Genomic DNA, 21,005 nt, shown 5'->3' on the forward strand with positions numbered 1-21,005 from the left:
AGTAAACATGTAACCATTTATAATTTTTTCGGTTTGAGTTGATTTCTACTGTCTACTGTCCTATCACTCTTTTTAATCCTCAATTTCATTTCAAAACCATGGTGAATGAGTATTTAAAACAACAAGTCTGTTATACACTTGAAACTGAACCACTTTATATCTGTCTGCTTGTCTTTCAAAATGTTTAGATGTATGTGAAACATTTAGCATTTAAAAGCAAATCAATCAAAATATCTTAAGTTACAGTTGTGACTGAAATTGAAAGTTTGAAGCTGCAATCTGTAAAACACAACTTCTTTTGATACATTTGCTGCAGATATGTTGAACAAATGTATGAGGTACTGTACAGTATGTATGAACTCTGTTGCATTGGAAGGGGAAAAATGCTGATGTTTGTCCTTTTCAACATGATCAATTACCCTCAGATCTCAAAGCAGGTGTTAGTCATTGCAGCTGTTTCCTGTATTTGTAGTATTTTATTCCTCGCTTAAATGAACGGAAGAAATTAGGGGTAGAGTGTGGAGAGGCGAAGAGAAGAATAAAAGGAAGTGGGGGAAAGCGAGAGAGCAGAGGCTTCTCCAGGAAAACATTCTTATGGATCTTTCTTATAGAAATGTGTCGTAACATACAGTACATGTTTCTCTGTCCTTTAGAGATCAACATTTCATGTAACTTTATTTTTTTTAAAGTTATTATTTGTTAGAAAATAATCATGTCAGATTTACACAGTACATTTCTATCTAACACATTCTATATATTTCCCCAATTAATAAGCTTCTAGTCTTGCTCACTCAGCCACTAACACATGAGATCCAGAGGACTGTGACACTGACACATTAACACTGCAGGACAAAAGCCAGCTGCAAGCTACACCAGACAAAGCCTCAGCCTGAGTAAGGAGAATTCATTTGGGAAGTGGTGACTATGCAACGCTCTTTGTTGTCCCCCCCATATTTATTTTTCCTTCTTCAAGAAATGATTCTTTCACCAGAATCTCTCACCAGAATTTAGGCCTTAGAAGATGTGAGTTCTGCTTTTCCTTACTGTCAAAGACAACGAGCTAAAACCTCGTAAGGGAAAAGTCCATGCGGCTGACACCAAAAGTCCATGCAGCAGCACTACTACCCCCCCCCCCCCCCCCCCATGGTTTCCCTGGACTTGGTACAGTCCATTTAAAAAGGTGCTTGTCATCTCCCAGTGCTCTGTGTCCTTTCAGCAGTCAGCTGCAGGGAGCACATTTCACAGAGGGAGTGCCTGCTCTCTCTCTCTCTCTCTCTCTCTCTCACACACACACAGACACTCTCTCTCTCTTCCTCTCTCTCTCTCTCTCTCTCTCTCTCTCTCTCTTCCTCTCTCTATTCCTCTCTCACTCGCTCTCTCTCTGTTCCTCTCTCTCACACACACACTCTCTATCTCATTCTGTTAAAGAACTCTCTCTCACACACACACACACACAGTCACACTCGCACATGCACCACAGAGGATAACAGTTACACAGAACATTTCCCCTTAGCTAATTTGAGGAAAAGGACGCACTGCTTCTGAAGGATTTTACTCGCAGTTTTTTCTTAAGAAAATAGTCTAGTAGAGCAGTGTGGAGGAATACAACCGAAGACACGATACAGTTTCATTTTGTTCCTGGACATGGTCAACTTGACAAAAGCATGACACCCTCCTGTTTGGATTCCCTCCTCAGGCCAAAATCCTGAAAATGATGGATGACGACAAGCAGCTGGCCCAGAGGATCGAAGGGGCAGTCCAGTCGGCCAGCCAGGAGGTGACCAACCTGCGCTCTGAGCTGACGGCCACCAGCCGCAGGCTGGCCGAGCTGGGGGCCGCCGACCGGGAGCGTGACCCCCCAATAGAGAACCACCACCAACAACACATCCGCCACCACCACCACCACCACCATGGTAACAGAGACGGACCGAGAGAGAGAGTGTGTGAGAGAGGGAAGAGAATGAGTGTGCGTGTAATTGTCTCATGTGTACGCTGCTTCACGTGTGAGTGTGTGTGTGTGTGTGAGTGCTTATATGGGTGAAAAAGCCTTGACTCGGAATTTAAGAGAGAGTGTCTGTGCCTTTGAGGTTTTATAGTATGTGTGTGTAATGTTGGTGTTTGGGGGGGAGAAGGAAGGGGTGACAGTTGGCTACAAATGGGATGGACCAGAGAGAGGAGCGGGGGTCCATCCACTGTTTGATGTCCATTCACATCTCCCTCTGTGCTTCAGTAGGTCCCCTCACTGTTAAATAATTAACCCCTCCATTTGAACCCTGGAGAGTAGGAGCGGTGCACTTTGGAGGCGTAGTGGTGGAGAGAAGGGTTGGGGGAGAGTGGCGAGTGAGTACCCCCCTTCCATACTCATACTCTCTATTTTCTCTGCTGGCACTCTAGCTGGTTCAATACATTCCCCAAGCTGGGCAATGGATCTCTCACTCTGGTGTGAGGGGAGGGGGGGGGGGGGGGGGGGGGGGGGGGTTGTGAGGGTTGCTGAGGGTTACTGTTTCCAAGTACTGTTTGAATGGCTGCCCATGCTGCAGAATGTGTGTGTGTTTGCCCTATCTTGGCTTTGTTTACGGTGTGGCTGGGTTGAGAGCATGTGGGTGCGTTGCTATGTCCCATCCACCCCTCGAACACACACGCACACGCACACGCTCCTGCTGTTTCCTTGCCTGGAAGCTACAGTAGCAATGAACTCTCCCTGAAGGAATATGTTCCATCATGCTATTGGCAGTGTTCTGTAGGTCAGACTTTCCACTCTCAGTCACAGCCAGTTCCCAAAATCTTAGTGAACTGAAAGACAAAGTCTGTTACAAGTTTATTGACTCTACATGTTCTGTATCACTCACCGTGTGTGTGTGTGTGTGTGTGTGTGTGTGTGTGTGTGTGTGTGTGTGTGTGTGTGTGTGTACACTCTGGCAGTGACAAGGCACACATCCGTTGACACAGAGTCCTCTGCGCTAGCCTGGAATGCTTTGGTCGTGTGTCAGCATTGTTTTGAATGGACTCTGCTGTCACTTTGTTATTCAGTTATTTCTGCCAGCTCATGTGTGTGTGTGTGTGTGTGTGTGTGTGTGTGTGTGTGTGTGTGTGTGTGTGTGTGTGTGTGTGTGTGTGTGTGTGTGTGTGTGTGTGTGTGTGTGTGTGTGTGTGTCCACTGCAGAGTGTGTGTGTGTGTGAGGTGGATCTGTGTGTGTGGGAGGGAGAGGAATATATGCGTGTGTGTGTGTGTGTGTGTGTCCACTGCAGAGTGTGTGTGTGTGTGTGTGAGGTGGATCTGTGTGTGTGGGAGGGAGAGGAGTGTGTGTGTGTGTGTGTGTGTGTGTGTGTGTGTGTGTGTGTGTGTGTGTGTGTGTGTGTGTGTGTGTGTGTGTGTGTGTGAGAGAGAGAGAGAAAGGTGCCTCTGAATGTGACAACAAGCATTCCGCCGGGCGAGTTTAAATGGTGATGTCACCCTCCCTCATAGAGGCCTCACCATAGAAATGGACTCCAATTGACTTGAATGGGAATGTCTCTTCACTGCTCAGTTGAGAGACCACAAGCATGCTCATTTATTAAACAGAAATATGATTACTGGGGATTTTACTGACAATTAAACAATACCTCTCAGAATTTCTGTTAAAATCTTGTATAGTAGTTAAAAATGTCTCCATGTGCAGGACAATTAAATGGTTTTAGTTCATTTGATTGAGTATGACTGTTGAAGGGGGCGATAGTATTGTGTACGTGGACTGGTGTCTCTGTGTCTTAACTCTTCCCTTGTCCTCTCTTGTTCTCCTCCCCTCTTCCTGTAATCCTCTCTTCCCAGCCTGAGTTATGAACATTGGTTGGTGAGTTGTGTAAAAAGAACAATGCCAGGGGGTTTAATTCATCACTAGTTATCGCAGTGGGGAAGGAAGTGTGTCGGGGAGTCCGGTTCACTGTGACAACCCTGCTAGCCGGCTAGCGCCTGGGTGTTCACTACTGCACACTGCCACCTTTGCATGGGTCCTCCAATTCCAGACACATACAGTATCATACAAATGTGGATATTCTATATCGAACAACGGTGAGTGTAGTGATACATATAATGAACCTGGAATCATAAGGGCCTAATATGTGTTAAGATCTGTATGTAGATATGCACAAACATGTGCACGGATGCACACACACTCACACACACCCAGGGGTGGGTTGCCTCCCTCAAGACGTCATTTGACTAATTTGGGTCGGCTGCCTGGCTGCTTAGTAGCTGGAAGAGCATTCACGGGCACCTTGCCCTGGTTCACTATACTCTGCCTCTCCTGCTCTCTGAATAACCTGCTGGAGGTTCTCTGGGGTACAATAAAACAAAAATATAGAGAACTCCCGCACACACGATTGTACCTAAACTTCTTGTCAAAGTTTCGGTCAGAAACGTTTCTCACTTCGGTGACAGAGCACACAGGAGTGCATTGTTCTGTGTGCTTGTATGTCTGCCTTGATTGTAGCTTTTCAAGCGTTTTCAAGCATGGCATTTTTGACTAAACCCCCTGAATAAATGCGGACTGAATAAATATTCACTCGACCGTATGACACCATCTCAGTGTTGTTCGAGCCTTTGCTCGGATAGGCTGTGACGATGGACTTCCTTGTGATTCATAGCCAGCCTGCTTTGAAAAAATATCTTGCCAACTATTTCTTAATGTGAATCGGAACTCATTAAATACTTCTACATGTTGCCACGGCAATTAGTCATCTTGAGCAACGGAGTAGAGCATATCTTGAAGATAAATAAAGAAACAGTGCAAAGACATTTTAATCTTCCTGGAAGGTGATCAAAGCAGAATCAGGCCTACTAAATCATTTAGTGTAGAGGAGTGGGTGTCTCTGTAGAGGATCAATGGTGGATGCTAATGCTAATGCTATAGAGCTGCTATTCTGCTCACGAAAAGGCTTTCTTTTCATTGTTCATTGGTTATTTAACATGATTCTAATGATAGCTGGCCCCGCTGTGCTTAGTGAAACATGAAGCGTAGGCAGCAACAGGCTATAGGAAATTTAGTGAAAAAAGTAATTGTAATTGCTAACGGTTTTAGCATTAGCTGCTATACTGTAATTAACCTGACAGATACATCAGAGGGAGAAGGGTGATTGGTTGAAAGAGGTTTTAATTGGTTGTTGCTTGACTGACTGTGCAGCTTGTTTGACGTCTTCTTACCTTTCATACTCTAAAGCACACATACGCATGCACACACGCACGCACACATACGCATGCACACACGCACGCACACATACGCATGCACACATACACACGCACGCGCACACACACACACACACACATGTACACACACGCACACACCAATATTGGTGTCCAGTAGCGTTGGCTAACATGCTGTTTCACTGAGATTATGTTGCTCTCTGAGTAAGTGTGATTTCTATGCGAGTACAGAGCACCGCTACTCACAGTAGGGCTTCATTCTGTGAAAAGCAACACATCCTGGGGAGAGTCCACAGCATAAACATTGAGGAGAAGAGTGGAGATGTCTATTTTGTTCTTTTGTGCACCTGTGTACACATTTATAAGTAATAGCATCTGCCATCCCTCTATAGGTGTATAATTAAGCAATAAGACACGAGGGGGTGTGGTATATGGCCAATATACTACGGCTAAGAGCTATTCTTAAGGACGATGCAACGTGGAGTGCCTGGATACAGCCGTTAGCTGGCCATATACCACAAACCCCAGAGGAGCCTTAATGCTATTATAAACTGGTTATCAACATAATTAAAACAGTAAAAATACATTTACTAATGATATACGTTCTGATATACCACGGCTTTCACCCAATAAGTATTCAGGGCTTGAACGACCCAGTTTATAATAAACTGTATATACTCAATGAAATACATAGTAAGTACATATCTTTATACGCTGGCGCTCATCGTTATCTTGAAATATATTTTTAACACATTCCAGACAAGGATGCATCCCCATCAAAAAAGTCATATGGAATGAAGCTTTTAAATCCTGCCTCTTTCAAAACATCAGATTTTTCTCCACCGCTCTGGAATCCTCTTCAATTGCAAAAGCAATTTTTGAAATGTCTTTTGTCAGGGCTGTTTTAAATGTCAGCAGTATTTCCTATTGAGGGGACTGTGTTTGCATCGAATGAGTTAGAGACACACATTAACGGGCAACAGTGATGTCTGGAATGTATTTTTAAAACATTATTACAACCGTAAACTCAGATTCTCTAATGTACTTTAAAACTTCTCTGGGCTAGGTGGGACGTGACCGTCCCACACTATTCAACAGCCAGTGAAATAGCATGGTGCGAAATACAAAACAGCAAAAATATCATAATTTCAATTTCTCGAACATACGACTATTTTACACCATTTTAAAGATACACTTCTCCTTAATGTAACCACATTGACCAATTTCAAAAAGGCTTTACAGCGAAAGCAAAACAGATTATGTTAGGAGAGTACATAGACAAAAATAACCACAAAGCCATTTTCCAAGCAAGGAGATATGTCACAAAAACCCAAAACACAGCTAGATGAAGCACTAACCTTTGACGATCTTCATCAGATGACACTCCTAGGACATCATGTTACACAATACATGTATGTTTTGTTTGATAAAGTTTATATTTATATCCAAAAACAGCATTTTACATTGGCGCATGATGTTCAGAAAATGTATTCCCACCAAAACCACCGGTGAATGAGCACATCAATTTACAAAAATACTCATCATAAACATTGACAAAATACATAACAATTATTTTAAGAATTATAGATACAGTACTCCTTGATGCAACCGCTGTGTCAGATTTTAAAATAGCTTTTCGGCGAAAGCACTTTTTTCAATATTCTGAGTACATAGCTCAGCCATCAAAGCAAGCTATACAGACATCCGCCAAGTTCTGGGGTCACCTAAACTCAGAATTAGTATTATAAATATTCTCTTACCTTTGCTGATCTTCGTCAGAATGCACTCCCAGGACTGCTACTTCCACAAGAAATGTTGTTTTTGTTTGAAATAATCCATATTTATGTCCAAATACCTCAGTTTTGTTCGTGCGTTCAGGTCACTATCCAAAGGCATAATGCGCGAGCGTAATTCGAGACACAAAAAGTCAAAATGTTCCATTACCGTTAGTAGAAGCATGTCAAACATTGTTTACAATCAATATTTATGGTATTTTTTATGTAAAAATGCGCTAATATTCCAACCGGACAATAGCGTATTCATTCCAGAAGAAAAAGGAGGGGCGCGCTATCGGGCTCGTGCATCACCAAGTCCTTTGTCCATAGGCAGTCCACTCATTGACTGAGCTCCTATTCTCTGCCCGGTTACAGGAGAATGATGAAAAAAAATTCTGAAGGCTTTTGACAGCCAATGGAAGCCTTAGGAAGTGCAACGTGACCCCACAGACACTGTAGTTTCGATAGGGATTCAAAAGAAGAACTACAATTCTCAGATCCCCCACTTCCTGGTTGGATTTTTCTCAGGTTTTTCCTGCCATATGAGTTCTGTTATACTCACAGACATCATTCAAACATTTTTAGAAACTTCAGAGTGTTTTCTATCCAAATCTACTAATAATATGCATATTCCCGTTTCTGGGCCAGAGTAGTAACCAGTTTAATTTGGGCACGTTTTTCATCCGGCCGGTTAAATGGTGTTTAATGATTTTACTCGTACAGTACTTAATACAGTTACTTAATATGCTACGCTTTTGTAACTGTACAGTTCAAATCCGTATCCATGTATTTTACACTGGTAAATTATAGACATGTAGGCAAAATCAGGAAACATGTTATTTTTACACATTTCTATGACCTCATCATTAGTTGATCTTTAATGTTTAACTGGCGCTGTGAAAACAGATGCTCGTCAGTTCAGCACTGTAGTACCCACAGCATTTTCCACATAGGTATTGACTGCAGCAGAGAGAATGAGGCCGGGATGAACTGGAACCAGAAATCGGCCAAGGCATTTCAAACACACTGGCCCATTCCTTCCCTTGAGGCCCCAACACCGGCCCATTTTTGTTCTAGAGGCCACCATTATTAGCCAAACAATAATACTTTCTTGCAAAAACCCCAATTTAGACCGGCCCACTGGACAAAAATTTGGCCAGCCTATCTGGCATTTAACTAAACTGCCCTATGGCCTTTGGAACAAGCGTGGCTTTATCACAGTCTTATCAGAGTTGGTACAGAATGCCACAGTTGATACCAGGCACAGGTTTAGCCATGACTCCCATCTGAACTTTGAGAGTATGATAAAGCACTATATATATTTGATTATTTATTGTTAATAGTCCAGCACTGTCAATATGTAAGAGGATGTTCAATTCCACTACTCCACGGGAACTGTTGTCTGTTGGCAATCTTTGCGCTTGATTGGCTCCAAAGTTTCCAGCGCTGCATGAAAGCAATGACGTAGCTGGCATTTGTATATTTTATTGTACTACCTACTGTATATTGAAGAAGCTCCTTCTGTTCAAAAAGCACAGACTTAAATTAGTTCCGGTATTGATGAAGTTTGGATGTTTTTGGCTAAATAGTTGCTGATGAATTTAATGACTTGTGCACAGGACATTTATATTGTCCTCTTTAGGTTTCAAGATTTTATGGCGCGTTTTATAGCCATTTACTTTAAACTGGTATAAACCAGATGGAGGCTCACAAAAAATAGCCCTCAACAGCTCTATTGAAAATGCAAGAACTGTAAATGCCTGATAGCTACTGCATTATAACTCTCCTGATGCTGACTGCATTATAACTCTCCTGATGCTGACTGCATTATAACTCCTGATGCTGACCGCATTATAACTCTCCTGATGCTGACCGCATTATAACTCTCCTGATGCTGACCGCATTATAACTCTCCTGATGCTGACCGCATTATAACTCTCCTGATGCTGACTGCATTATAACTCCTGATGCTGACTGCATTATAACTCTCCTGATGCTGACCGCATTATAACTCTCCTGATGCTGACTGCATTATAACTCTCCTGATGCTGACCGCATTATAACTCTCCTGATGCTGACTGCATTATAACTCTCCTGATGCTGACTGCATTATAACTCTCCTGATGCTGACTGCATTATAACTCCTGATGCTGACTGCATTATAACTCTCCTGATGCTGACCGCATTATAACTCTCCTGATGCTGACCGCATTATAACTCTCCTGATGCTGACTGCATTATAACTCTCCTGATGCTGACTGCATTATAACTCTCCTGATGCTGACTGCATTATAACTCTCCTGATGCTGACTGCATTATAACTCTCCTGATGCTGACTGCATTATAACTCTCCTGATGCTGACTGCATTATAACTCTCCTGATGCTGACTGCATTATAACTCTCCTGATGCTGACTGCATTATAACTCTCCTGATGCTGACTGCATTATAACTCCTGATGCTGACTGCATTATAACTCTCCTGATGCTGACTGCATTATAACTCTCCTGATGCTGACCGCATTATAACTCTCCTGATGCTGACTGCATTATAACTGTCCTGATGCTGACTGCATTATAACTCTCCTGATGCTGACCGCATTATAACTCTCCTGATGCTGACTGCATTATAACTCTCTTGATGCTGACTGCATTATAACTCTTTTGATGTTGACCGCATTATAACTCTCCTGATGCTGACTGCATTATAACTCTCCTGATGCTGATTACATTATAACTCTCCTGATGCTGACTGTATTAACATACAGTACATAATGAACCTAAATAGGAAATGATTACCTATCGGAAATTGTGTTTCAATGGAATGGTCCAAAATGGTAGGATTAAAAGCATTAGAAAATATAGGTTGATTATGTTTTTCTTATTACTTGCATGAGAATCTTCATTTACGTTTTAATGTAAGCTTGTGTATGGGTGTATGTGAAGCATATGCTTGGTTATTGAGTGTGTACGTTGCTCCGTGTGACACCTCCAGTAAGTCTCCGCATCCCCAATCCATGGATTACTGAGTAGGACTGGAGAAAGTGACCAATCACCAGAAGGACAATCACAGCGGGGCAATCACACACACACCCATGTGGGCAACACACACACACACACACACACACACACACACACACACACACACACACACACACACACACACACACACACACACACACACACACACACACACACACACACACACACACACACACACACACACACACACACACATCTGCCCACCCTTCTCTGACATGTGTTGTGGGTTTGTTACAGTGTATTCAGAGATGGTATTTGAGGGGCTTCAGTGAGTAAAGGTCCTCCAGGTCTCAGATGTTTTGAGTTGGTTATATTAACATATTATTTACGTTAATGAGGCCCAGAGGTCTCCAGTGTGTCGATTGGCCCTCTGTCCTTCAGCTGTCGGATGTAACAGCTGATCACTGATGGCTCTCTCCTAGTCCGGGACAGATGGCCTTTGCGCAGTCCGCCTGTGCTCGGTAATCAGTGACGTTGTTGCACATATTCCGCTGCCATTAACTGCAACTGCTTAGCGAGAGCTTGTCATGCTGAACCAGAGAGGGGGGAAGAGAGGAGAGGAACGCCCTGTTCTAAAACAATTCTATGACAAGAAATGTGAGTGCAAATTCCCTCACTAAGTGAGAAGTCCCTTTATTTCCTGGAGAAAGTTGCTTGAAGGAGGATGGCACTGTTAGGCTATGCTATCACTCAACGGACCATGTTTTTCCCAACTGTATCCTCGGCTAAACCACTGGCAACAAATCATTAAAACCCTCATTCATTTGATGAAAGGATTAATTCATTGTGAAGAATTGCTCTGATTAAAATAATAAGCTTCTACGTTAATTCTTAGATAGCCTCCATTTAAAGATGTTTGCTAATGGCCTAGCCAAAAGTCTTCAATTATCCTCATAGTCTTTACTAACTTCTTGATCACCAATCTAAAAGGGCTTGAAACAGCTTTAAGAGACAAGGAAAGGGGACAAGGAAAGAGGACAGGATGTTACTTAGGGCTATATCAGGACAACACCAATTGAATGCTATTGCTTCTGCACCATAAGACTCTCCTAAAGAAGCCACTCCTAGCCAAGAGAATGGGCTTTACTGAAATAATGGGCTGAGATGGGAGATATAGAGAAGCGTGTGGCAGCCAACCCCCCAGTGTTTTGGGAATGATGTGAGCTGATGGTGTGTGTGTCTGCTGCAGGGCTGGGGATATTGTCACCACAGCAATTATTCAAGATGAGGTGCAGGGAGAAGATCTCCTGTGGCAGCGGGCCGATGATGAAATGGCATGTTCTTCTGTTCCATTCTCATTTCTGGGGCAGTTGCTTAACGGATGTGATTTCTGTCTATGTCCTTCTGCTCACTGAGGTCTCTGGGTGCAACAGGACGTTTGCTAGTCTGAGGGGTACAGTCTAGAGGGCATCAGTGTGTGTGTGTGTGTGTGTGTGTGTGTGTGTGTGTGTGTGTGTGTGTGTGTGTGTGTGTGTGTGTGTGTGTGTGTGTGTGTGTGTGTGTGTGTGTGTGTTTTTAGTGAGCAATTTTGATGACTTTGATGTCACTGTATGCTGTCTGCATGTATGGGATTTGCTATGGGATTTGTAAAAAATTTATTGTCGTTGCACAGTAAGTAAACCTTGTCTGAGCTATAATGGCCCATGGGGCAGGAGCATATCTTCTGTTTCTGTTGCGTGAGGTAGCTTGATGTACACATCCTGGACAGGTCACTAGTACTGGTTATAATTACATTAGAAGCAATGATGATGAGCAATAATGACTGTACAAAATAAAATATTGATCTATAGTTGAAGTTGGAAGTTTACATACACTTAGGTTGGAGTCATTAAACTCATTTTTCAACCACTCCACAAATGTCTTGTTAACAAACTATAGTTTTGGCAAGTCGGTTAGGACATCTGCTTTGTGTATGACACAAGTCATTTTTCCAACAATTGTTTACAGAGAGATAATTTCACTTATAATTCACTGTATCACAATTCCAGTGGGTCAGAAGTTCACATACACTAAGTTGACTGTGCTATTAAACAGCTTGGAATATTCCAGAAAATGATGTCATGGCTTTAGAAGCTTCTGATAGGCTAATTCACATCATTTGAGTCAATTGGAGGTGTACCCGTGGATGTATTTCAAGGCCAACATTCAAACTCAGTGGCTCTTTGCTTGACATCATGGGAAAATCAAAAGAAATCAGCCAAGACTTCAGAAAAACAATTGTAGACCTCCACAAGTTTGGTTCATCCTTGGGAGCAATTTCCAAATGCCTGAAGGTACCACATTCATCTGTACAAACAGTAGTACGCAAGTATAAACACCAATGGACCATGCAGCCGTCATACCGCTCAGGAAGGAGACGCATTCTGAGATAAACGTACTTTGGTGCGAAAAGTACAAATAAATCCCAGAACAACAGCAAAGGACCTTGTGAAGATGCTGGAGGAAACAGGTACAAAGGTATCTATATCCACAGTAAAACGAGTCCTATATCGACATAACCTGAAAGACCGCTCAGCAAGGAAGAAGCTGTTTGGCCATAATGACCATCGTTATGTTTGGAGGAAAAGAGGGGGGGGGGGGCGGGCTTGCAAGCCGAAGAACACCATCCCAACCGTGAAGCACAGGGGTGGCAGCATCATGTTGTGGGGGTGCTTTGCTGCAGGAGGGACTGGTGCACTTCACAAAATAGATTGCATCATGAGGGAGGAAAATTATGTGGATATATTGAAGCAACATCTCAAGACATCAGTCAGGAAGTCAAAGCTTGGTCGCTAATGGGTCTTCTAAATGGACAATGTCCCCAAGCATACTTCCAAAGTTGTGGCAAAATGGCATAAGGACAACAATGTCAAGGTATTGGAGTGGCCATCACAAAGCCCTGACCTCAATCCTATAGAAAATTTGTGGGTAGAACTGAAAAAACGTATGCAAGCAAGGAGGCCTACAAACCTGACTCAGTTACACCAGCTCTGTCAGGAGGAATGGGCCAAAATTCACCCAACTTATTGTGGGAAGCTTGTGGAAGGCTACCCGAAACGTTTGACCCAAGTTAAACAATTTAAAGGCAATACTAATTGAGTGTATGTAAACTTCTGACCCACTGGGAATGTGAAGAAAGAAAGAAAAGCTGAAATAAATCATTCTCTCTACTATTATTCTGACATTTCATATTCTTAAAATAAGTTGATGATCCTAACTGACCTAAGACAGGGAATTCTTACTAGGATTAAATGTCATGAATTGGGAAAAACTGAGTTTAAATGTATTCAGCTAAGGTGTATGTAAACTTCCGACTTCAACTGTATATTGTATGCTTCAAAATTGTGGTTATATTATTTTATACTAATACAATTGCTCAGAGAAAGAGATGTTGTTTAGAGATTTTTGTTTCGTAATATTTTTCTCTCTCAAAAAGGTAAGTGTCAAAATGATTGACACCCCTGAAGATTCTTATAAATATAGTACTCATAAAGTTTAGCATTTGCTCCCATATTCCTAGCAGTTTTATTGTAAATAAGACATGAATGTGGATGTTACCATGACTATGGATAATCCTGAGAAAGTTACAGAGGGTCAAATATCATACCCCTAAGACAAGCTAACCTCTCACCATTATCAATAAATGTGGAAGATAGAAGCTCCACAAACATAACCAGAAAGCACACACACACATGCTAGACTCAACACCATCGGAACGGTGACGTAAGGGCAACATTCCAGACAAGGCATTAGGCACAGAGAGAGGAGAGGTGGAGATTTGGAGTGAAAAAAGAGTGGGAGATGGTTTCATGAACAAGATTCACTGTCATACATATTCAAATTAAAACTGTATCGCTGTATTTTACAAATGTTTGAATTGGCTGGATAGAAAAGGAAAAATATCAAAAATTGTCTAACTGAAACAGTAAGCTGAACTATAACTGGAGCAATTTCATGTGGCGATTGCATCGTCTTGATTGCAGTGCAGTAATTCCATTCGCCTTCCTCGGCCCAAAATACCCCAACCTCTTGGGTTACACATGCACCCCCTGACTAGGATCCTAAATTAAACTCTGTCTAAGGTGCATGGCTCATGAACAAGACAGGGGTCAAGCCAAAAATGCCATTAGGGACCAGTACGTGAAATGAATGACACCATTGATAAAGATGAGCAATTATGAACGTATAAAATAAATAATTCAAATTCTGAGCTACATTGTATGCTCACAAAATTTTGCAAATTACATTATTTTATACCAATACAATTTCTCAGAGAAAGAGAATTTGTTTAACAAGTAATATATATTTTTTCTCAAATAGGTAGCGGTCAAATTATTGACACCCCTAAAGATTCTTATAAATAAAATAGTCAAGTATTTGGTAGTACCGTAAATTCCAGACTATAAGCCGCAACTTTTTTCCCACGCTTTGAACCTCGCGGCTTAAACAATGACGCGGCTAATATATGGATTTTTCCCGCTTTCAAATTTTTTTTCTACAAAAAAACACATTCTGTGACGTGCTCAGTTTTTTGGCAGCATGAAGCTTTCATTAGACCAATGAAATTGCCGAACGGGTTAAGGTCAAACAACTTTTTTGTTTACTGTTTAGATTAAATTGAGCGCTCTCAAACGTCCCATCATTCTGATTACGGTAGTCATTTTGTCACCCTCATCATGGCAAAGACACGGAGAAATGCATATGATGCAGCTTTCAAGTTGAAGGCGATTGATCTGGCTGTTGGAAAAGGAAATAGAGCTGCTGCACGGGAGCTTGGTCTTAATGAGTCGATGATAAGACGGAAACAGCAGCGTGAGGAATTGACTCAGTGCAAAAAGACAACTAAAGCTTACTGCTAATTTTACATTTTTTGTTACAAGCCGTGTTTCGTTAAAGCCTATTTATTTTTGTTACAAGCCGTGTTTCGTTAAAGCCTGTGTAAAGTAAAATTGGTTTCAATGTACCGGTAGACACCTGCGGCTTATAGACATGTGTGGCTTATTTATGTTAAAAAAAAAAAAAAAGTTTAATTCAGTGGGTGCGGCTTATATTCAGGTGCGCTTAATAGTCCGGAAATTATGGTATTTGCTCCCATATTCCTAGCACACAATGACTACATCAAGCTTGTGACAAACTTATTGGATGCTTTTCCAGTTGGTTTTGGTTGTGTTTCAGATATATTTTTTGCCCAATAGAAATGAATAGTAAATAATGTATTGTGTTTCTTTTATTGTAAATAAGAATATAATATATTACATTTACATTTACATTTTAGTCATTTAGCAGATGCTCTTATCCAGAGCAACTTACAGTAGTGAATGCATACATTTCATACATTTTTTTCCCGTACTGTGGATGCTACCATGATTACGGATAATTCTGAATGAATCGTGAATAATGATGAGTGAGAAAGTTACAGAGGGTCCAAGATCATACCCCAAAGAAATTCTAAACTCTCACCTTTACCAATAACAGGGGAGGACAGCATGTCTTTCTGTTTTTGCTTGTGGAGCTTCTACATTCTAATTCTGTTCCTCAGTAGATACTGTAGGCTTCAGCAGTGAGATAATGGATGTGTAGACAATAGAAAAGCGAGATTCTGGGGGTGTTTGTCTGATCAGGTAAGAAGACTGGGCGGAGTGGTGTTCTGTTATACCAATGTGGATGGGTCTATGTCAGTTACCACACACATACATAGATATCCTATTGCTCTTTCTGCTGTACCAAATATGCACACTTCCTCCATGTGTTGCGTTTAAAACGTCCGCTCCGGCTGTGAATGTGTGTGTGGATCACGGTTGCCTATCCATCAGTGACATGGGCAGGCTGGTGGGCCAGCTGGCGGCGGGTGGCACAGAGATGCAGATTGGGCAGGGCTGGGTGGCAGCAGGGCACTGCAATCAGGTGCCACGGCAGCCCGCTGGCACAGACTGGCCCTGCTCAGAGCCATGTGACAGGGTAAGATGGGTGGGATGGGCACGGGGCAGCACAAGAGGAGGAGAGGGAGGCCTCAAAGCGGTGGGCATGAGCCCGACCCTCTGAAGCAGCAGACAAATTGGATAACGCCTCCAGCAGCTTGGATGGGCGTGTGGGATGACATATTGTATGAAGAGGATGGGTTGAGAAGAGGGAGAGCGGGAGAGGGCAGAGGGGGTGGCGAGGGGGGACATGGGGGGAGAGGGGGAGGGTAGAGAGAAGATGTGTGTGTATTATCAAAGCTCCGGTGTCACACTGACAGAGACGGGAGTCATACACACACAAACACACACGGATGCAGATACACACATCCAAATATATTACATACAGTACACCCACATGTACACATTGATACACACACAAACATGACTGCTCTCATCTCAGCCAACGTAGAGCTGTGCTACCATCTGTGGGGTGGTATGCCCTGTAGTAAGAAGTGTCTATCTCCAACCAGACATGACAGACAGAATATAGAACACAGGAAATTATGTAAAAACAATCAACAACAAAAAAGGTCTAGCTCTTCTTTGACAATTTAATAATATACCTCATCTACACTGAACCAAAATATAAACACAACATGTAGTGTTGGTCCCATGTTTCATGAGCTGAAATAAAAGATCCCAGAAATGTTCCAGAAAAAAAAGCTCAAAACTTTTGTACACAAATTTGTTTACATCCCTGTTAGTGAGCATTTCTCCTTTGCCAAGATAATCCACCAACCTGACAGGTGTGGCATATCAAGAAGCTGATTAAACTGCATGATCATTACACAGGTGAACCTTGTGCTAGGGACAATAAAAGGCCACTCTAAAATGTGCAGGTTTTTTACACAACACAATGCCACAGATGTCTCAAGTTTTGAGGGAGCCCGCAATACCATAAGCCGTTTCGAACTTTAGAGAATTTGGCAGTACGTCCAACTGGCCTCACAACCGCAGACCACGTGTATGGCGTTGTGTGAGTGAGCAGTTTTCTGATGTCAATGTTGTGAACAGAGTGCCCCATGGTGGTGGTGGGGTTATGGTATGGGCAGGCATAAGCTACATACAATGAACACTATTGCATTTTATCTATGGTAATTTGAATGCACAGAGATACCGTGACGAGATCCTGAGGCCCATTGTCGTGCCATTCATCCACCGCCATCACCTCAAGTTTCAGCATGATAATGCACGGCCCAATGTCGCAAGGATCTGTATACATTTCCTGGAAGCTGAAAATATCTCAGCAAGTTTAGGATGCTCTGGATTGACGTATATATCCAGCAACTTCGCACAGCCATTGAAAGGACTGGGACAACATTCAACACGCAACAATCAACAGCCTGATGAACTCTATGCGAAGGAGATCTGTCGCGTTGCATGAGGTAAATGGTGCTCACACCAGATATTGGCTGGTTTTCTGATCCACATCCCTACCTTTTTTAAAGGTATCTGTGACCAACAGATGCATATCTGTATTCCCAGTCATGTGAAATCCATAAATTATGGCTCAATTGACTGATTCCCTTATATGAACTGTAACTTAGTAAAATCTTAGAAATTGTTGCATGTTGCACTTATATTTTTGTTCAGTATATCTCTCAGGTGAAATCTTTTGAATTGCATGTACTTTAAAAGCTACAGTGTGGTTTAGAAAGTTGTAAATATGACTTGTCACTGCTTTAAAATGCAATCGACTCTTGGCTCATGAGGTAGTTAGAGACTGCTGTTGAGAGAGCCTGTACTCAACTCTCCATTTTATTCTATGTATCCTAGGAAGTCAAGTATTTAATTGGAGAATTGCCATTTGGGGACATTTACCAGATGCTTTTATCCAAAGCGACTTACAGTACAGTCATGCATGCATACATTTTTACGTAAAGGTTGCCTCGGGAGTCGAACCCACGATCCTGGTGTTCATTTCTTTTTGAGATCTGGGATAAACTGTTTTACCAATGGTGACAATCTCACTTAGTATTAACTTAGAAGCACAAAGTAACAGAGAAACACTTTCCCTCAAAATTGTATCAAACCAAAAGAACATGATGCAGTCAAAGAGCTGAAGTTCAATATTTACGGGAGGTAACTCATCTTTTCATCTCGTCTTTCCACTTTGTATTCTCTCCGTGAATGTCTTCACTGGTTGTTGCTCGGACAAAGCTGACGGAAGTCAAAATATGGGAACACACGTGCCAACCTAAGGTGTCAACTGTCTTGTATAACTAATAGAAGCTTGTTTTTGGCTTAAGAATGTGTCTTCTCATCGTCTTTCATGTTATTGATTGGGAGATAAACAACGCTGCACAGGCAAGGCCCCATGTAGGAACAAGCCTAGACTTACACTACCACAGCCGTACCATTCTACTTTAGCCTTTGTATAATATTAATTAGAAGTATTTTTTGTAAGAAGATGTATGGTATTTTGATTGTGATGTACAGTATGATCTTTGTGTGTATGCATCTTTAATTGGATTGATTATTTGACAGCATTTAACTATTTAAAGTGGGGTTATACACAATTTGACAAGGTTTAGCTGACAGAGAAGAACGTTACTCTGGGGTCGATGCATCTATGGGGAAACCAACAGACGTCTGTTGAGCCCACTAGACCCCAAGCCATGTGACCTTTCACCCCTGGGGTCAGTTCCTGGACCTTGCCATTGGAAACTGCTGAATTTGTCACCACCATTCTTGTTTAAATACCCTTAGACTATGATAGCCTAGAACAAATTACACATCAATATGGAGTCATTAATACAGAGGCTCCCAACATCTGTTTTCGATGACCCACATTAAGATTTGGGTTTCCCTGTGAAGACCAAAAACATTGTTGGTTCTTAGGAACAACTCAAACAAACTAAGCAGAATAACTCTCAAATGATCCCTCAACTGAACAGTAAGAGATGCAACATGTGTTTCCCACTCTATAAGCCAGCATAATGTGATTTGCAGGCCTGATGTGGCCTGTAAACAACACTTTGTTAAGGTATAACTAGGCCCTCAAAAAAAGGCCTTATGATAATGTAATGTATTGTCATAAAGAGACTTGTGGAACCATTCATAGCGTGTCCTAGGAAGAACCCTTCAAAGATAAAAGGGTTATCGGTAGAACCCCTCACAGAGAATTCTAGAAAGAACCTTTAGTTGATAAAAGGCATCTTGGTAGAACCCTTGTAGAGGGTTATAGGAAGAACCCTTCATAGAGGGTTCTAACTAGAACTATTTACAGGGGGGTTCTATGAAGAACTGCAAAGGGTTCTACCAAGCACCAAAAAGGGTCCCCCTATGGGGACAAACGGAAAAACCCTATGTGGTTCTACTTAGAACCTAAATGTACTTGTTGTAGATCTGCTGCATGTTATACTAGATCATCTGTCAGCCGAGAGGAGGTAACTACAATTCTTATGAGTGGAAAGGCTCCGACTTCTCCAAAACAAGAAAAGTTCAGTCAGAGTTTAAAGGGAACAGTACAGTAAGGGAGACGGGCCAGTGTCAGTCACCCTCAATCGCTCTGCCTTTTTTCTACCAGATAAGATAAGAGAGGTTTTGACAGCCTGCCTGTTATTAGAGATGTCGAGTTATAAATCCAAACAAGACCTGGGTGTGGAAGTTGGAACAAGTGTGCTTTGAAGGCTGGAATATGCACAACAGTTTGGTACATCACCTAAGTGTTCTGCTGAGGTGAGGAGGGAAAATATAACAAAGAGTAGAACAAGTAGAATATAAGAGTAGAAGTGCACATAATGAGGAGACATCAATTCAGCTCTTGCTATATATAGAACTATACCATAATACTACAAGGTTATAGAGGACCTGGAGGCTTGAGGAGTCAGATGCGCACACACACACACACACACACACACACACACACACACACACACACACACACACACACACACACACACACACACACACACACAATGTTCTTCTTTTCTTGTGGGGACCTAAAATGTATTTCCATTCAAAATCCTAAGCCTTACCCTTACCATAACCCTAACCTTAACCCTTGCCCTAACCTTAACCTGTAACCCAAACCCTAAACCTAAAACTAACTCCTAAAATAGCTTTTGTCCTCATGGGGACGTGGGAAATGTCCCCACGAGGGAGAATTTTCCTTTTTTTACTATCCTTGTGGGGACTTTTGGGGATTTGAGGTCCCCACAAGGGTAGAAGAACCAACCAGCATGCACACACACACACACACACACACACACACACACACACACACACACACACACACACACACACACACACACACACACACACACACACACACACACACACACACACACAGCAGAGAGAAGGCCATAGGTAATTTACTGGGCTTGATGGTGCACTGCAACACCCATTAGTAAACAGCTGGGAGAAGGAATCATCCTCCCCTGTTAATTGATGTTGCTGGCTGTGGGTGAAATTGATTCCTGTTGCAACGCCATAAAGGACAATGCCATGTTTTCCACTTACCGAATCCACAGAGTTATTCTGGGGAGTACTATAGGCTGATTAAATGGATTATTAAACCTTCATGTACGCATGCATGTTTGTATTAGTGTCCACATCAAATCAGATTTTATTGGTCACATACACGTGTTTAGCATGTGTTTGTATTTGTGCGTGCACAAATGCACTTGCTTAGGCTATGTAGATCTCTACAGCAATAGACTCTTCTTATAACGAGATTCAAATCCTCAAGATCGGCCAACACAATCTCTGGCTTTAGCTTCACGATCCATAATCATCCCTCTCATGCAACTCTTACACTGATGCCGGTTCAATGACAGACAGACCCCTCTTCTTTCAACCCTGTAATACTACATAATTCCTCAGCTTGTAATTCAATCAATTTCTCTTTGCAAATGGGGTCTGGATAGACAGCCTCAGTGCTCCTCAGAGAGACAGGCAAGCAAGCAGAAGACGAACAAAGTCTCTCTCTTCACAGACAATCCATCTCTGTCATGAGTAATAGGAAAACCAAAGCAGTGGCTGTCTCTGCCATGTTGGTTTATATTTAAGCAATAAGGCCAGAGGAGGTGTGGTAAATTGGCCAATATACCACGCTTAAAGTGGAACTG

The 21,005-nt window shown here is 42.2% G+C and overlaps 1 protein-coding gene across 3 annotated transcripts in view; it reads left to right on the top strand.

The window, feature by feature from the left end:
- Positions 1-1,407: 1,407 nt before the first annotated feature.
- The window catches only part of LOC115166051 (kazrin), a 213,488-nt gene continuing 193,890 nt past the window's right edge, over positions 1,408-21,005 (top strand). For all 3 annotated transcript variants that reach the window (XM_029719682.1, XM_029719683.1, XM_029719688.1), the window contains exon 1: positions 1,408-1,913. In XM_029719682.1, the coding sequence (XP_029575542.1) occupies positions 1,712-1,913 (202 nt within the window). In that variant the 5' untranslated portion in view covers positions 1,408-1,711. The remainder of the gene's footprint in view (positions 1,914-21,005) is intronic.

Source organism: Salmo trutta, chromosome 28, assembly GCF_901001165.1.
Source record: "Salmo trutta chromosome 28, fSalTru1.1, whole genome shotgun sequence".
Taxonomy (NCBI): Eukaryota; Metazoa; Chordata; class Actinopteri; order Salmoniformes; family Salmonidae; genus Salmo; species Salmo trutta.